General features: G+C 38.9%; 2 protein-coding genes across 4 annotated transcripts; one reads left to right on the top strand and one right to left on the bottom strand.

The window, feature by feature from the left end:
- Positions 1-3451: 3451 nt before the first annotated feature.
- On the top strand, positions 3452-6812 carry LOC137723402 (Pentatricopeptide repeat (PPR) superfamily protein). Of its 2 annotated transcripts, XR_015961367.1 has the most exons (3): positions 3452-3979; positions 4249-5902; positions 6187-6812. XR_015961367.1 is itself a non-coding variant. In XM_068462595.2 (2 exons), the coding sequence occupies exons 1-2, from the start codon at positions 3587-3589 to the stop codon at positions 5422-5424; spliced, it is 1569 nt and encodes a 522-aa protein (XP_068318696.2). In that variant the 5' UTR covers positions 3452-3586; the 3' UTR covers positions 5425-6114. The 2 variants fall into 2 exon arrangements, 1 of the variants encoding a protein (XP_068318696.2); XM_068462595.2 differs by lacking the exon at positions 6187-6812 and having other exon boundaries at positions 4249-6114.
- Positions 6813-7951: 1139 nt separating this feature from the next.
- Positions 7952-10718, bottom strand: LOC137723763 (cell division cycle 20.1, cofactor of APC complex-like). 2 transcript variants are annotated; one of them, XM_088692205.1, is made up of 6 exons: positions 10636-10703; positions 10408-10526; positions 9821-10096; positions 9232-9501; positions 8578-9159; positions 8193-8469 (listed from the first exon to the last, which is right to left on the bottom strand). In XM_088692205.1, exons 2-6 carry the CDS (start codon positions 10483-10485, stop codon positions 8332-8334), a joined length of 1344 nt encoding a protein of 447 aa, XP_088548331.1. In that variant the 5' UTR covers positions 10486-10526; positions 10636-10703; the 3' UTR covers positions 8193-8331. The 2 variants fall into 2 exon arrangements, with proteins under 2 accessions (XP_068319054.2, XP_088548331.1); XM_068462953.2 differs by having other exon boundaries at positions 7952-8469; positions 10408-10718.
- Positions 10719-15579: the final 4861 nt, after the last annotated feature.

Raw genomic sequence — 15579 nt, forward strand, 5'->3', positions numbered from 1 at the left:
AAACCGTGAGGGCGTGGTCGGGGCCCAAAGCGGACAATATAGTGCTACGGTGATGGAGCGGGACCGGGATGTGGTGGACCCCGGGCCGGGATGTGACAAACACCCCAGAAATTGTGGGGTGTTACCACGTGTCGACCATATAGAGGTCCAAAGTGGGGAAAAATCTCCACTTGTGAAATTACCAAAATGCCCTTACATTCAAAAATTTGTACAAGCTTCGTTTTAATGCCAAATTCGATTCCGATCGCGCCTACGAAAATAAAATAAAAGAAATTTTCTAACATGTCATCGAACAAGGTCAATGAAAGTCAACCTTCATATAGTTAGGGGTATTTTCATAATTTTAATTAATTAAAACATAATTTTCGAAATGGGGTTGTTACAACCTGCCCCCTTAAGAAAATTTTGTCCCTGAAATTTCATTACCTCAAGTGAATACGAAAGGGTACTGATCACGCATTAATTCTTCAGTCTCCCACGTTGCCTCCTCGACTGCGTGATTCCTCCATAAGACTTTGACCAGCGGAATAACCTTGTTCCTTAATACCTTATCTTGTCAATCAAGAATCGCCACTATTTCCTCTACATAACTCATGTATGTTCTCACTTCCAATGGCTGGGGCTGTAGGATGTGTGATGGATCTGGTACGTATTTCTGAAACATAGAGATGTGGAATACGTCGTGTATCTGCGACAGCTTTGGGGCAACTCCAACTGGTATGCAATAGTGCTGATTCTCTCCGAAATTCAGTAAGGGCTGATATATCGAGGACTTAACTTTCCTTGCTTGCCAAAACGGACAACACCCTTCCAAGGCGACAACTTCAGAAATACAAAGTCACCAACTGCATATTCTCAGGCCATGGAATGTTTGTCAGCAATACTTTTCTGTCGATCTTGGGCAGACTTTAAATTCTTCTTTATTAGCAAGATGTTGGTATTTGTAGTATCCACGATCTCTGGTCCCACTAACACACATTCGCCAACTTCGGTCCAACATAGTGGTGTCATGCACGCTTTGCCGCATAATGCCTCGAATGATGCCATACTGATATTCGAGTGATAGTTGTTATTATATGCAAACTCCGCCAAAGACAAATATTCATCCTAGCTACCTTTCCACTGAAGTACACAAGTTCTCAACATATCTTCATAAGTTTATATCGTTTTCTCAAATCGGCCATCCTTCTGCGGGTGATAAGCAATGTTGTACAATAATCTAGTATCCAGGGCACCTTCCAAAATCTGAAAGTAAACCTCGGATCTCGATCCGATACAATAGTAACCGGTACACCGTGATACTTGACAATGTTCTCAATAAACAACTTTGCTAATTTTTCCAATTTATAGTTCTGCTAGACGGGTATAAAGTGAGCGGATTTGGTCAATTTGTACACAATTACCCAGATGCCATCAAATTTCAACCTAATCTTCGGCAACACATAAACAAAGTCCATCGTAATATCTTCCCATTTCCAGGCGGGAATTGGAAGGTTCTGCTGGTAAACTATACATTTCCCCACATAGTCGGCGATATCTCGTTTCATACCATACTAATAATAATAGGGGCGAATGGTGTGGTACATCTTTGTGCTACCATGATGCATAGCATACGCTGACTTATATGCTTCATCGAGGATCACCGTCTTCACTGCCTCATTATTTCTAGGCACAAATACCATGTTCCCATGCATTAACATCCCATCTTTACGGATTCTAAGATCCCGTCTCAGCCCATTCTGCACTTGCTCTTTCAGTTCTGCGCACTGCTGATCCTGCTCCTGAGCTTCTCGAATTAAATCTCCAAACATCGATCAAACCTGTAGATGAGCCAATATCACCCCGTGCGGATCATGCGTCATGGAAATACCAATCCCCCAAAGAGAAAATAATAACATGCACGGCATGAAGAGAGGCAAGTTGCCTATAAGATTTTCGGCTAAGCGCATCAACTACAACATTAGCATGCCCATGATGATATTTTATCGTACAATCATAATCGCTGATAAGCTCCATCCATCTCCTTTGTCTCATGTTAAGCTCTTTATGTGTGAATACATGTTTCAGACTCTTGTGATCTGTGAAGATATGACATTTCTCACCATATTTTTAGTGCAAACACCACTGCCGTCAGCTCAAGATCGTGGGTGGGATAATTTCTTTCATGTGGTTTAAGCTGTCTCGAAGCATATGCGATGACCTTTCCATGCTGCATCAACATGCAACCCAAACCTAATGAAGAAGCATCACTATAAATCTCGGAGAGGACTAAAGGGGAGCAGAATTTGGAGGAGAGAGAATTCTATTCCTTGCTTACGTTGAAATGATATTGACTATATTTCACACCATCTTTATAGCTACGCATACATATTTGATCGTGGGCAATTTACGCGTGCAACAAGATAAATGCTTCAATAATAATCCCTTGATTGTATTAAAAGTTTTAAGTTGGGAATAGGATTCTCTACTCCAAGCAAGTAAACTCACACACTGTGACATAATTGACATAGAGATCATGCGACCATCTCTGGACAATATCTTCAAGTCCCTGCCTGCATCATGACAAAAACTTTCAATATAATCTGTGTCAATTATGCGATCACTGTGTAATCCAGAAAAAAACCAATAATGAAGAAGCCATCAGAAACTATGCCTAAACGAAAAGATACAGGAGACACGATTGAGGGTTTAGACACGGTTGACAAGCCGCAACAAAGTAAAAGTACGACGACTGAAAGTAAGAGACTTTTTGGCAAGTCGAAAAAGGAGGAGAAAGATGGCGAGAAGAAGAAGAAGAGCAAAGAAAATGATATTGGGACGACGAAATGCTCATACTGCTGCTCATCGAGTGGGTGTGGAAGTACATGAAGCAGACAAGAACAAAATAATAGCAGCTGTTGCTGTATCTTCGTCCGTTTTGATTGCGGTGGATGCTGCGACGTCTGGGATTGAGATGGGAGGTTTCAAAATGAGATACGATGTTTTAGATTTCACATTCCAAGCCACGGTTATCCACGGTCTGATATTTGATCGGTCCACTTTTTTCTTGAAGTTATCAAGATTTTCACACTTCCATTTATTACCCTACTCCTTCATGTTATTTTTTGCTTTCCGTTGAATAAGTTAGAAGAGAATCAAGAAATAAGAGTCTATTTATAAATGCTTTTAAAATAAGTGAAAATGATTTTAGTAAAAATATTTTTAAAACTAATTCTTAATAAATTGAAAGTAAAATCTGAAAAAAAAAAAATTACTTGATATATATAGGTGTGCAGGTATATATTATTTTTGATTATTATAAGCAAAAAAAAAGAACAAAAGATAACGAAACGAGAGTGTGAAAATTATTGTTTAACGTCAAAATAACATGTGACTCACATTGCCACATCAATATTTAACATTTGACCAAACTATCATCCTATATATATAAAATGTAAATAGATCAAATTTTGAAAGAGTAGATTGTAACGTGAGAAAATTAAAACCGTCCCGACTAATTTTTGAAAATGATTGAAATGCACCCCAATAAAAAATAAAATGGAAGGGAAGAACGAGAGGCAACCCACGGAAGCAACCAGATTGGAAGATGGAGAGTGTTGTGCCCCTGCATCGTATCCATTGCCTAATCCCACCGACATGGAAGCTCAATCACAGTACCAACAGCTTACTCTTCCCCAGAACCCTAACCACAAAACCCTCCCCCAAACCCAGAACACCATTCCCTTCTTCTCTTTGCTATTCCCACCCATTTCCTCAACCAAATGTAGCCGCCCCACGCGGTGGTTCTACAAAGCACACCACCCTCTTTGTGGAGACTTTCCATGAACACCAGAGGCTCAAAGACTTACTTGTGAAGGTCACCACCGAGGACTGTTGCCCTTTACAATTGCTTGCAGATGATGGTGATTGGACCAAAGACCAATTTTGGGCTGTCATCACATTCCTCAACAATGTTTCCAGGTCCAAGGAAATTCTTCAGGTTTCTCTCTCTCTCTCTCTCTCTCTCTCTCTCTCTGTGTTGCTATTCCAATAACTACTGGATTTGGAATTTGAATATTGGGTTTTTAGGAAAAATGAATTGGGTTTTTAGGAATTAAGCATTTTTTTATTTGGATAATGTTTTTTACCTTCCGTTCATTGGTTTTCTTATATTTTTCTGACCATCCAAACAGAGCATCATGACGAGTAGTTTTTTGGACAATTTCCTATGTTTCTTATTGTAATGGTGGATTTGGAAACTTTGAACAGTTGTTTGAGATGTGGAAGAAGATCGAGAAATCGCGGATTAATGAATTCAACTACAGCAAGATAATAGGATTGTTAAGTGAAGAGGGCCTCATGGAAGAGGCTGCGCCATGCTTTCAAGAGATGAAGAGTCATGATCTTAGGCCATCTTTGGAGGTTTACAATTCAATGATTCATGGTTTTGCCAGACAAGGAAACTTTGATGATGCTTTGTTTTACCTTAACGAGATGAGAGAAATGAATGTGGCGCCAGAAACTGATACTTATGATGGGCTTATTGAAGCGTATGGGAAGTATAAAATGTATGATGAGATGGGTATGTGCGTGAAGAAAATGAAACTAAATGGCTGCCCACCTGACCACATTACATATAATTTGCTTATTCGAGAGTTTTCAAGGGGCGGGTTACTCAAAAGAATGGAAAGTGTGTATCAATCCATGCTTTCTAAGAGAATGTTTTTGCAGTCTTCTACCTTGATTGCAATGCTTGAGGTTTATGCGAAATTTGGGATCTTGGATAAGATGGAAAAGGTTTATATGAGACTGTTGAACTCCAGAACACTGGTAAAGGATGACTTAATTAGGAAACTAGCTGAAGTTTATATCGAGAACTATATGTTTTCGAGATTAGAGAATTTGGGAGTTGATATTTCTTCAAGATTTGGTCAGACTGATCTAGTTTGGTGTCTGCGTCTGCTGTCTCACGCTGGACTTCTTAGTCGAAGAGGAATGGATTCCATTGTCCAAGAGATGAAAGAAGAAAATGCCCCGTGGAATGCAACAGTTGCAAACACAATCATGTTAGCTTATTTGAAGATGAAAGATTTCACACACTTGAGGATCTTGCTCTCTCAATTACTAACCCAGGGTGTGGAGCCAGATATTATCACAGTTGGAATTCTATTTGATGCAAATATGATTGGCTATGACGGGTCTGGGACTTTAGATGCATGGAAAAAGAAGGGCTTGCTCCAAAGATCTGTGGAAATGAATACCGATCCCTTGGTTCTCACCACCTTTGGGAAGGGACATTTCCTTAGAAACTGTGAAGCAGCATTCTCCTCACTTGAACCTGAGGTTAGAGAAAACAAAACCTGGACTTACCATCATCTCATTGATTTAGTCTTAAAACACACCGAATCTAGCCTCATTATGAAGGATGCTATGAAGTCAATATAAGCTAGCTTAGCAAAGATACCCTTTTCTTTGGTCCGAAAATATCTTTGAAAAGATAATGTTATTCAAACTGTTTTGTTCATGTACTGACCCAAGGGACACTTCTGTACATAAATATGTGACAGAGCCTCTTAGGATGGATTTTAGATAATCTTCAAAACATCTGCTTCCTGGAATCCGGGATATTCAGATCATAAAGGGAAGAATTTACTGCTCGACGCAATGCAGTGTTATTGGACAAAGGTCGTCTGCTTTGGTGAATGAACGACATCTGCATTTCTTGAATTGATATCCCTTCCGTGCTACCCTTGCTCTGCCCCTTCTTTCTGGATTAATCGCATGTTTGGTATCATCTTTCTGTAAGCACAAATCATTCCATCATGATAAGGCAGATTCGGTAGACATTGGGAGTGGTTAACTCAGAAGAGCAAAGACATGCCTGATGTTTATTGCAGAAGGGTTGCTGGTCCGGCGGTGGATGGTATACTATAAAACTTCTTTTCTCATTTTCTCAGAGAGATTCTTAGTAATCTTTATAGTTGCCATTTTGACTAAGCAGTTTGAGTTTGGATCTTGAATTATAATTGTCGGAAATCCTTGAACCTACATAATTTGTAAATTTGGCACAAGTTGTAGCGAAACATTGCAAGGGAAATATGTTTACAGCAATGAGATTTACCTTCTACTAGTTAATTTCTTTTTGTTTCTTTTGCTACTTTGAAGAAATACTTTCCTAATCAATAGCTCGATCCGAAATTAATACAGGAAGGTGCTTTTTACCATGCTAGCTGCATATTATCTACTTTCTCTAGAATGGAAGAGTTGGGATACTTTGCTCATTCCTAAATATATTACCCCGATCGATGTTGGTCTTAATACGCACCAATCGATGGAAATTATCCTTGAAGTACCTGATTCTATAGACTCTTCCCTCAGAATGGCTTGCCTTCCCATTGTGGTTGATCCCCAGGTCAAGATCTTTGTAGATGAAGGCGGCTTCCCTTGGATTCATGGAAACAAAAGGAATCATGTACTCACTCTCCGATGCACAAAAGTGGCCTCCGCTTCTAATTTTCATCTGCAAGTTATGCTTGTGAGCACAAACGATGGCTTGTTGCATGTGAGATTCGCGCAAGGCAGTGATGGTAAGGAACGTTTTGGGGTTGAGGATGCGTTGAAGCGAAGATTTCCGATGTAAGATTGCAAAACAGATGAGCAAGAAGCACTGTTAGGAGTGTAAATTGCTGTACTGATTGGATGATGAGCAGTCAGTTTGTAAATGTTTCTGAGGCCTAAGGGGATGTACATTTTTTAGCATTCATGTGATGAGATTTTATATGGACCATGCGCTTATTTGAATGTGATTTCATCCTTCTGAGTTCTGACAATAATTGGTAGGTTGCTGGTATCGAGTACCAGACTAGTGGTACTAAATCCGTACGCAGTATCCCAAGCTTAGGGCCGAACTGTTTTGCACTCGAAAAGAGTCATCATGCACTCCTCGCTTATAAAAAAATATGATGGAATTGCACCTCTGGGAGGTGGCTTTTTTGGAGTACCGATAACATCTCAAAGTCCTTCACAAATCATGTCCTAAATCTTTGGTAGTTCTCTCGTCTTCCTCTTCGACTTCATCGTCCTCATCTAACATGTATGTCTTCTCCCTCCTGCATTGCTCGTCCAAGTGTCGGCCTCTCTGCCCATATCTTGTCCACATCAGGCCTGCACATACACAACGCATGCTTCAACCGTGTTAAAGAAGAAGTCCTCCGTTCCAGCACAAAACGCGGCAGAGACTCCAACGGACGGCAGCTTCTTATACATGTCATCCAACACGGGGAAAGCTTCTGAGTCAAAGCAGAAGTGTACAAGTGATCTCTATTGAAATGCCTTAAAATCATTCATCCACTGTATGCAGCGCACGTAAGGATTCAAGACGATCATAGGAAATGTAGAAGCTATCGGAGATGACAGGACCAGTAGTACACCAAGCAAGAACATAATCAAGCCGAACTGCACGAGTCCTGACAATCGAGATAACCTGAAGTAGCAGCCCCATGACTTCTCCATCGAGCATTCGAGACATTCTACAGAACAACTCTTCAGCATAAACTACCTCATAAAACCCGGTAGCAAACAGCATCCCAGGTTTGCACTAAAAATCTCAGCAGGGTCAAGGTTCATGACATACGCACAATATTAGATTCGTCTGTCTGGCTAACCAACCGACGAACGAAGGTTGTTTTACCCTGTCATATATCATTTGCGAGCTAATTAAGTCGAAAAAATTTGTCAAAATATAACCATTGCCTTTGAATGCAAAAATACAGGGGTTAAATTAACCGAAAATATGTCGTCATCAACGTGGAACATCATTCAAACTACAGGGACTAAACTCATGATCTGCCAGTACACCAATCTCCACCTCCGCATAGTAGTGGTGCCGACGCCATGGTGCACATCATCACCGCCACCATGAGGTCAAGGTTCTCCTTCATCTTACAAAATAGCAAAAGAATAGAAAGAAGAATTTATATCAAACTGCTTTATTTCTTGTAACCATATACAGTAAATAATACACATTTGCATCAACGCTTCTCTTTCTTTTTCTTTTCCCTGTTTTGTACTTACAGTAAAAAACATATACTCTATCGGTTCAGTTTTGGAATCCACCACGAAAACAAGGTCTAACCTCAGGAGAAATCAAGTCTAGCTAAAAGAGAGAAGATTAATGGGAGAGCATCTGAAGAGAGGTCAACTTAGAGAGGCACTTGTCATGATCTTCGACGAATGCAGCAATAAGCAAATAGCACTGCACTTTCTTCTCCTGTTGCAGACCAAGACTCCCAACAACAGAGGTCAGCTTCAACATATGAACCACCTTAAAGCCGCAGTTGCTTTTCCTGATCTTCAACGTATGCAGTAATCAACAAATGGCATTGAACTTTCTTCTCGTGGAGGTTTAGCAAGCTCAGGAATCCCAAACACATTCCAAAACCGAAGAGTCTCATCCGCGGCTGCAGTGGCCACAGCGCATCCATCTGGGCTCTGAAAGCATAAATAACACGGTTAGAAACTACAATATCAAGTTGTGACCTAGCCTTTTTCATTAACACCGTTCAACTTATCAAAAGTTAAGTTTTCTGAAATTATTACCTGAGTCATAAAGAGAATTCTGGATGTATGGCCACAGAGCTCTGCCATCCTCACCATCGAAGGGTATTTCCAAAGGACCAGGTGATTCCGGCTAAAACCGTGAGAACTAAGCAATTCACGCTCATTCTTGCTCCACACCAGACCACACACTTGCGAGCCAGTTTCAACCGAGTTCAAGCACGCACCTGTGTGTGCATTCCAGAACTTAATGCACTGGTCACCTTCACCTCCACCAGAGGCCAGCAAATTCCCTTGGAATGGACACCAAGCAAGGGCCTTGACTGCTGCAGAATGGTTTTGAAGCCTGTGAAGCCACTGGTGTGATGAAGTTGAAGAGGTTGCCGACCTATCCCATATAAAGAGAAGATTGTCGTTCCCTCCACTAGCTAATTGTTGGCCCGACGCTGACCATTTCAATCCACAAACTTCCTGATGGTGACCGATGTAGGTTTCAACTATATGAGATCTCACTCTAAGGTCATTGTCGATTATTCTACTATCCCCACCACCTGTGGTAAGTATGTGCTTATTCCAGGCCAGTGAACCCACTCTTTGTTGGTGACCATCTCTCAACACTCGCAACTGCATAATGAGTAGTAAATTTAGCAACAAAGTTTTGTTTAACAGTAGAATAAGCAATAACAATGTTCTTACCAGTCTAACAGAGATGGAATCCCACAATTGAACATTGGAATTGTTCAAGCCAACAGCAAGATGCTGCCCATCAGGAGCCCAACTGATGCTTGTAATGGGGCCAGCTTCGTCATCAACTGTGACAAGTTCTTCAACGGATGCATCAGAAGCACTCCATAGGTACACCGTGTTTCCTAGAGCAATTGCAAGAACATTATTGCTGCTCCAGTCGAGTACATTCAAGTAGAAATCATCTACAATCCCGGGAGCATCCAGCGTCTTCTCTGAACCCTGCAAAATCATTTTGGAACAATAAGACAACGGTGTAACGCACACTACAACCAATGATTCAGAAAAAATCCTAAGCAGAATTAAATTCCCTTATATGATCATCACTGCAACACACAAACTGCATGTTATCATCATTACACATGCAATACGAGCAGACTTACATTCCCTTATGTCTATCATTACCTATGTGAAACAATCTTAGAATCCAAGTAGACATTGTTTAGCAGAAGTCTGTAGACGGGGATGAGACTGTTGAATCACATATGACAACCTTAGAATCCAAGTAGAGTCACATATGACAATACTAATGCGATTATACCTGAGGAATCTGTCGACGGGGCTTGGCAGATTTGGCATTACGAGGAGGGGGTGAAAGTAGTCTCCTCGGAATGGCTTCAACTGGTGTTGGCGGCTTTTCCTTGAATGTCAGGATTCGCGGCCGGTTCATGTTAAACGTCTCATCCAGTAGCTTACGGTACGCGTCACTTGATGGAGAGCTTACAACCGAGTTCTCTTTGCCTTTTCTCCCTCCAGTGACCATGTAATTCGCGTAATCAAGGTCCAATGCCGCTCGATTCGGTATAAACCTGTCCAACTATGAATACCAAAAGACAAAATCAGAAAACGAAAACCCAAGACACATTAAACCTCTGTTTGGTTTCCAATAAAATAAAGGTTAACGAAAATTAGCCGGCCGCTTTTGAAAAACAAATCTCAGAATTCGGTTTTGTTTTCATTAAGCAATCAAAAACAAAGATTCGCCCAATTCTTGAAGAAAAAAAAACCCTAAAATTGCAACGGTGCAGATAATTAACAGCAAACCCAGGTGAAATTCAAACGGGAAAAATATGTAAACCATAACAATTTGAAACAAATCAAAAGAACCCAGAAGGGAAAACCGCTTACATTTTCCCGATTGCGCTTTCTCGGAAGGAACTGTTCTTGGAGAGGGCTTCGGTACTTGATCTTTCGTGATGAATCCATAGGCGGAAACAGAAATTAACAAGAAAAAAGAAGAATAAAACCTGCAAATAACAAGATCAAATTAAATTCAAATAAACCCAACGCGAAAATCACAGAAAATAATATATATAATCTGATACAGAAACTAAAAAATCGTAAAAAATAGAGAGCCTTGATCTTTTTGAGCGAGAATCGAAAGCAATGAGAAAGGTGATCAAATTATCGAACAGGTTTCCGTTGTGAAATTTTGAAGTGTTTCGAGTTCAACGGCTACGTTTTAAATAGGTTTCCGTTAACACCTTGCTTGACCAAAATACCCTTTGCATGGTCCTTACTCCTTGGCAACTCCTAAAATTTTCACGTTTTACCCTTGCACATTTTCGTAGTTTTTTTTTTTTTTTCCTAATATAATATTAAATTTGCTATTACTACTTATTACTACAGTATAGTGGTATTCCTCTTCACTTGTAAGTAAGAGATATTAGGTTCAATTTTCGCCAAAGGCGAATTTAAACCACAGTATTGCTAGCTCATTGTGAGACTAAGCTCACCTTCTACCCTCTTAGTGTAAATAATATCGTTTATTCAAAAAAAAAATTAAATTTACTATTGTAGTTTAGGGTCCCTCTAGGGTAGCTTAATTTAATTTCAACGTTAAACTATAATGTTATAACATTCAACTATAATATACTATGTTAATAGTGTTATAATAATCACGTCATTTTTTTGTTATTAACTTGAATCTTATTATAATTATGTAACGTTAGAGTTAATTTTGAACCATCGTTGTGTATCTTAAATAATACTGTTAGCAAAGAGTCCACTACGTCTCCAACCTTGTCATAATTTTGCATAATTATCTCCGATATAATATTTTTAAAAAGGTATAATTATTATCTCCGATACCTTATTTTTAATAAGGTACCGTAGAATCTCCCTTTATTTTGAGAAAATGAATTAGCTAACTATCTTAATCTACTAAAATTAAATATTATTACATCACTTTTTATATAACTTAGAACCGTGACTGCAATTGAAAATATTCATATGTATTTATAAACTTTCTAAACTCCAAAAGTTTGCAATTTAAGTTTATAAATTAGTGTCCAATTTGAGAGCAAGTTAAGAAAAAAAGATAAGAACTCAGAAAGAACTATTTATCCATAACGGTCTTTTGCATGTTATATTATACTTGTAATTTTTATTATGTTTTATTTTTTTAATACAAGCGGATTGTTTTTATTAAGTTTTATTTTTTTTAATACAAGCGGATTGTTAATGTAATATCAACAATAGTAATTATAGGATTCTTAATTAAATCCTAATAGTGAGGGATTCTTATAATATAACTGAGGTACGAGTTAGTGTTGGCTGATATTCTTGAATGCTTGTCCACTTGTCTTGTTTCTTTGAAATTAGCATTAGTTGCATTTCTCCCTTGAGTTCATTTTTGTATACCACTTCATTATTTGTTGCAGGATGAGTTTTACTTAATTTACCCGCTTTACGAATCTCAAAAACCAGTTTCATTCAATGATACTAGCATATGGGCACACACACAAAGTGTGTGAGAAAATTTATTATTTTTGTTTTTGAAATAGAAGGAGAGATGAGGAGAGATGAAGAGAGTGATAGAGAATGTGGGAGTGGGAAGGTTTTTTTTTCTTTTATTTTTATTTATATATATTTATTTAATTAGAGATATGTTAGGATTACATGTAAATGAGGCTTTGAAAAGAAAAAAAACAAAATTTGGTTGTGTGAAATTACATTTCTGCCCCATATTTCTTATTCATGTTCTGTTTTAATTAGAGAGTTAAACTGGTAATTTCATAGGGTTTTGATTGACAATGAGTGTTTTATTAATTAGTAGAGATATAATGTGATTCAATGGTATATAATGTGGTGGCGTGATAAGTTGTTCAAAGCAATGATTATAATTTAATCCAACAGTCATATGATTTTTAATAGAAATGATCTTTGAGAGAAAATCTAAAAAATAAACAGTTAGATCGTTGAGATACATTATTGAGTGAACTGTACAGGAGATCCCACTCCACAATATATATTTTCTTGTTGAAATGAAGTTTGGTCAGCTGGATTTTGTTTTTATTCAACATCTGTTTTCTTTATAGGCACACAAGTATATAGAGAAGTCTGCAAAGGAATTCCCTAAACAACACAACAATTGTTTTATTTTATATATGTGATACCATATTAATATTTTAGGAAGGCGACTATTATTGCGGTTTTTCTGTTCAATATTGAGATCAGTTGGTCCGAACAATTGCAAAACAATTCAAATCATCCAAATTAAAAGACAACATTCATAGTTTTCTTTGATTAAACGTAAAATATAGCGATATAGCTAGTCCCATCTAGTCTAATCTAATCCTCCATATCAAACTCGGCCTTTAATTAGGTAATATTTAACAGAAGATTGAAAAGATGTGAATATCCAATCAATATCTTATTCAACTGAGGCAATAAAATGTGTAAACTTCATACATATACTGCTTCGAAAATAAGAGAGGAAGCTAAGCTGAAGAAACTTCGTTACATGTTAAGCAATCAATCTAACAAATGTTACCGCAAATTATCATCTCGAACTCTCTCATGGTTTTGAAGGGATCGTCAATGTCGACATTCTTTTCCATCTCAATGAGGGCAAGCCGAGCAGCTTCTCTGTCTCTTTGGCGATTCTTCTTTATCAATTCATTGGCTCTGGCAACTTCAGCGGCTCTATACTTCTCAATCACGGCAGCGGGGGTTTCAGGGCGTTGCGCTTTAAGAATGGTGACTGCGAACCGAGATTTCAACATGGCCACCCGAACCGCCTCAGATGTTGTGGTGCCATGCTCATGATGATCACAAAGAGGAAGAGGAGGTAGCACTGTCACGGGTGACTCACAGCTCAAGTAGCCATCCGATTTATCGGATGAAATCTGATCACAAATCACAGGAAGGGGAGTGGACAGCCTCTTCTGCTTCTTTGCCCTATTCGTTTCCTGGCCCATAATCTCAACTCTCTCGCGATCGTCGGCTGGCGGAGCAGAGCGTTTCTTTGAGTTATTCACAGAAGCTACCCGAGGGGATTCGGGTTTGGAGACCACTTTCGTCGAACGGAAAGAAGAGGAATCGTTAGTAGCCTTCTTGAAAGCATTCAGATTGCGAGTGGTTTCCGCTGCAGGTTTGTGCTGATCAGATGAGAGGATTTCGTCAAGCCACTTTCTAGTTTTACGCGAGTGTTTCATAGTTGGTGACAAAAAATTCAAGAGAGAACGAAGAAGGAAATCGCAGTGCGGACGAGTAAAGGTAGAGGGAGTGGATGGTGCAGAGTAAGAAATAGAAACCCTAGCTAACCGCTAATATACTGCCCAAATAAAACTCTCCCGGCCCAAGCCAACCTTGCTTCCCAAGAAACTAGATAATCCAACTCTGTTTGGGAAAACTAACGCTATTTAATCTTATTTTTTGTAAGATGGTCATTGATATTTTGATACGGATAACAACCGACTAATATTTTTATATGTTGGTCTCAGTTTGACTGAAGTACTAATTTTCATTCCACTACAATTAATCACGAGATCTGTTAGATTATTTTCTTTTTCTTTAAATTTGTTTGTAACTGTAGGATATTTCTACTTTCCTTGAAAAGTGTGGTTTCTTGATTTCTCATGTATACTTTTCTCATAATAACGAGGTTACACTAGGAATGCAAATTATGGATAGAATTGGAAATCACGTTAATCAAATAAGATTAAGAATATTACAAAAATAATTAAGGAGTGCATGTGGCTTGTTTAGTTGGTCAAGAGCATTTGCCCTTGCACCCGACGTCCCATGCTCAAATTACCTCCTCGTAGTTTAATGTAAATTATCCTAGGCGATCCAGTGTTCAAACTTCTGTTTTCATTTTAGGCACATAAGTATATAGACAAATCTGCAAGGACTCCCTAAACAACACAACGATTGTTTCATATTATATTTTTATATATTTGTGATACCATATTAATATTTTTAGGAAGGTGACTGTTCGTGCGATTTTTCTTCAATAGTAAGATCAGTTGGTCCGAACGATTGCAAAACAATTCATATCCTCCAAATTGAAAGACAATATTCATATACAGTCTTCTTTGATAAACGTAAAATATAGCGATATAACTAGTCCGAACTAATCCTCCATATCAAACACGGCCTTTAATTAAGTAATATTTAACTTTTCGGCAAGCAACAGGAGATTGAAAAGATGTTAATATCCAATCAATATCTTATTCAATGAGGCCATAAAATGCGTAAACTTCATACATATCCACAAACTGCTTCGAAAATAAGAGAGGATGCTAAGCTAAAGAAACTTCATTACGTGTTAATATATGAATCTAACAAGTGTTATTGGAAATTATCATCTCAAACTCTTTCATGGTTTTGAAAGGATCGTCAATGTCGACATTCTTTTCCATCTCAATGAGGGCAAGCCGAGCGGCTTCTCTGTCTCTTTGGCGATTCTTCTTTATCAATTCATTGGCTTTGGCAAGTTCAGCGGCTCTATACTTCTCAATCACGACAGCGGGGGTTTCAGGGCCTTGCGCTTTAAGAATGGTGACTGCGAACCGAGATTTCAGCATGGCCACCCGAGCCGCCTCAGATGTTGTGGTGCCATGCTCATGATGATCACAAAGAGGAAGAGGAGGTAGCACTGTCACCGGTGACTCGCAGCTCAAGTAGCCACCCGATTTATCCAATGAAATCTCACAAGTCACAGGGAGAGGAGTGCCCAGCCTCTTCTGCTTCTTTGCCCTATTCATGTCCTGGCCAATAATCTCAACTCTCTCGCGATCGTCGGCCAGTGTAGCGCAGTGTTTCTTTGAGTTATTCAAAGTAACTACCGGCAGGGATTCGGGTTTGGAGACCAGTAGTTTCGTCAAACGGGAAGAAGAGGAATCGTTAGCAGCCTTCTTGAAAGCATTCAGATTGCGAGTGGTTTCCGCTGCAGGTTTTTGCTGATCAGATGAGAGGATTTCGTCAAGCCACTTTCTAGTTTTACAAGAGTATTTCATGGTTGGTGACAAAAAATTCAAGAGAGAACGAAGAAGGAAAGCGCAGTGCGGACGA

Source organism: Pyrus communis, chromosome 4 (assembly GCF_041283825.1).
Source record: "Pyrus communis isolate YQ-2024b chromosome 4, ASM4128382v1, whole genome shotgun sequence".
In the NCBI taxonomy this organism is placed as follows: Eukaryota; Viridiplantae; Streptophyta; class Magnoliopsida; order Rosales; family Rosaceae; genus Pyrus; species Pyrus communis.

Coding starts and splice junctions, on each gene's coding strand:
- LOC137723763 (XM_068462953.2), bottom strand. CDS start 10,485: ATGGATTCATCACGAAAGATCAAGTACCGAAGCCCTCTCCAAGAACAG. Junction 10,097..10,407: donor GAAAGCGCAATCGGGAAAAT/GTAAGCGGTTTT, acceptor TGGTATTCATAG/TTGGACAGGTTTATACCGAA. Junction 8,470..8,577: donor GAATTCTCTTTATGACTCAG/GTAATAATTTCA, acceptor TTATGCTTTCAG/AGCCCAGATGGATGCGCTGT.
- LOC137723402 (XM_068462595.2), top strand. CDS start 3,587: ATGGAGAGTGTTGTGCCCCTGCATCGTATCCATTGCCTAATCCCACCG. Junction 3,980..4,248: donor GGTCCAAGGAAATTCTTCAG/GTTTCTCTCTCT, acceptor AACTTTGAACAG/TTGTTTGAGATGTGGAAGAA.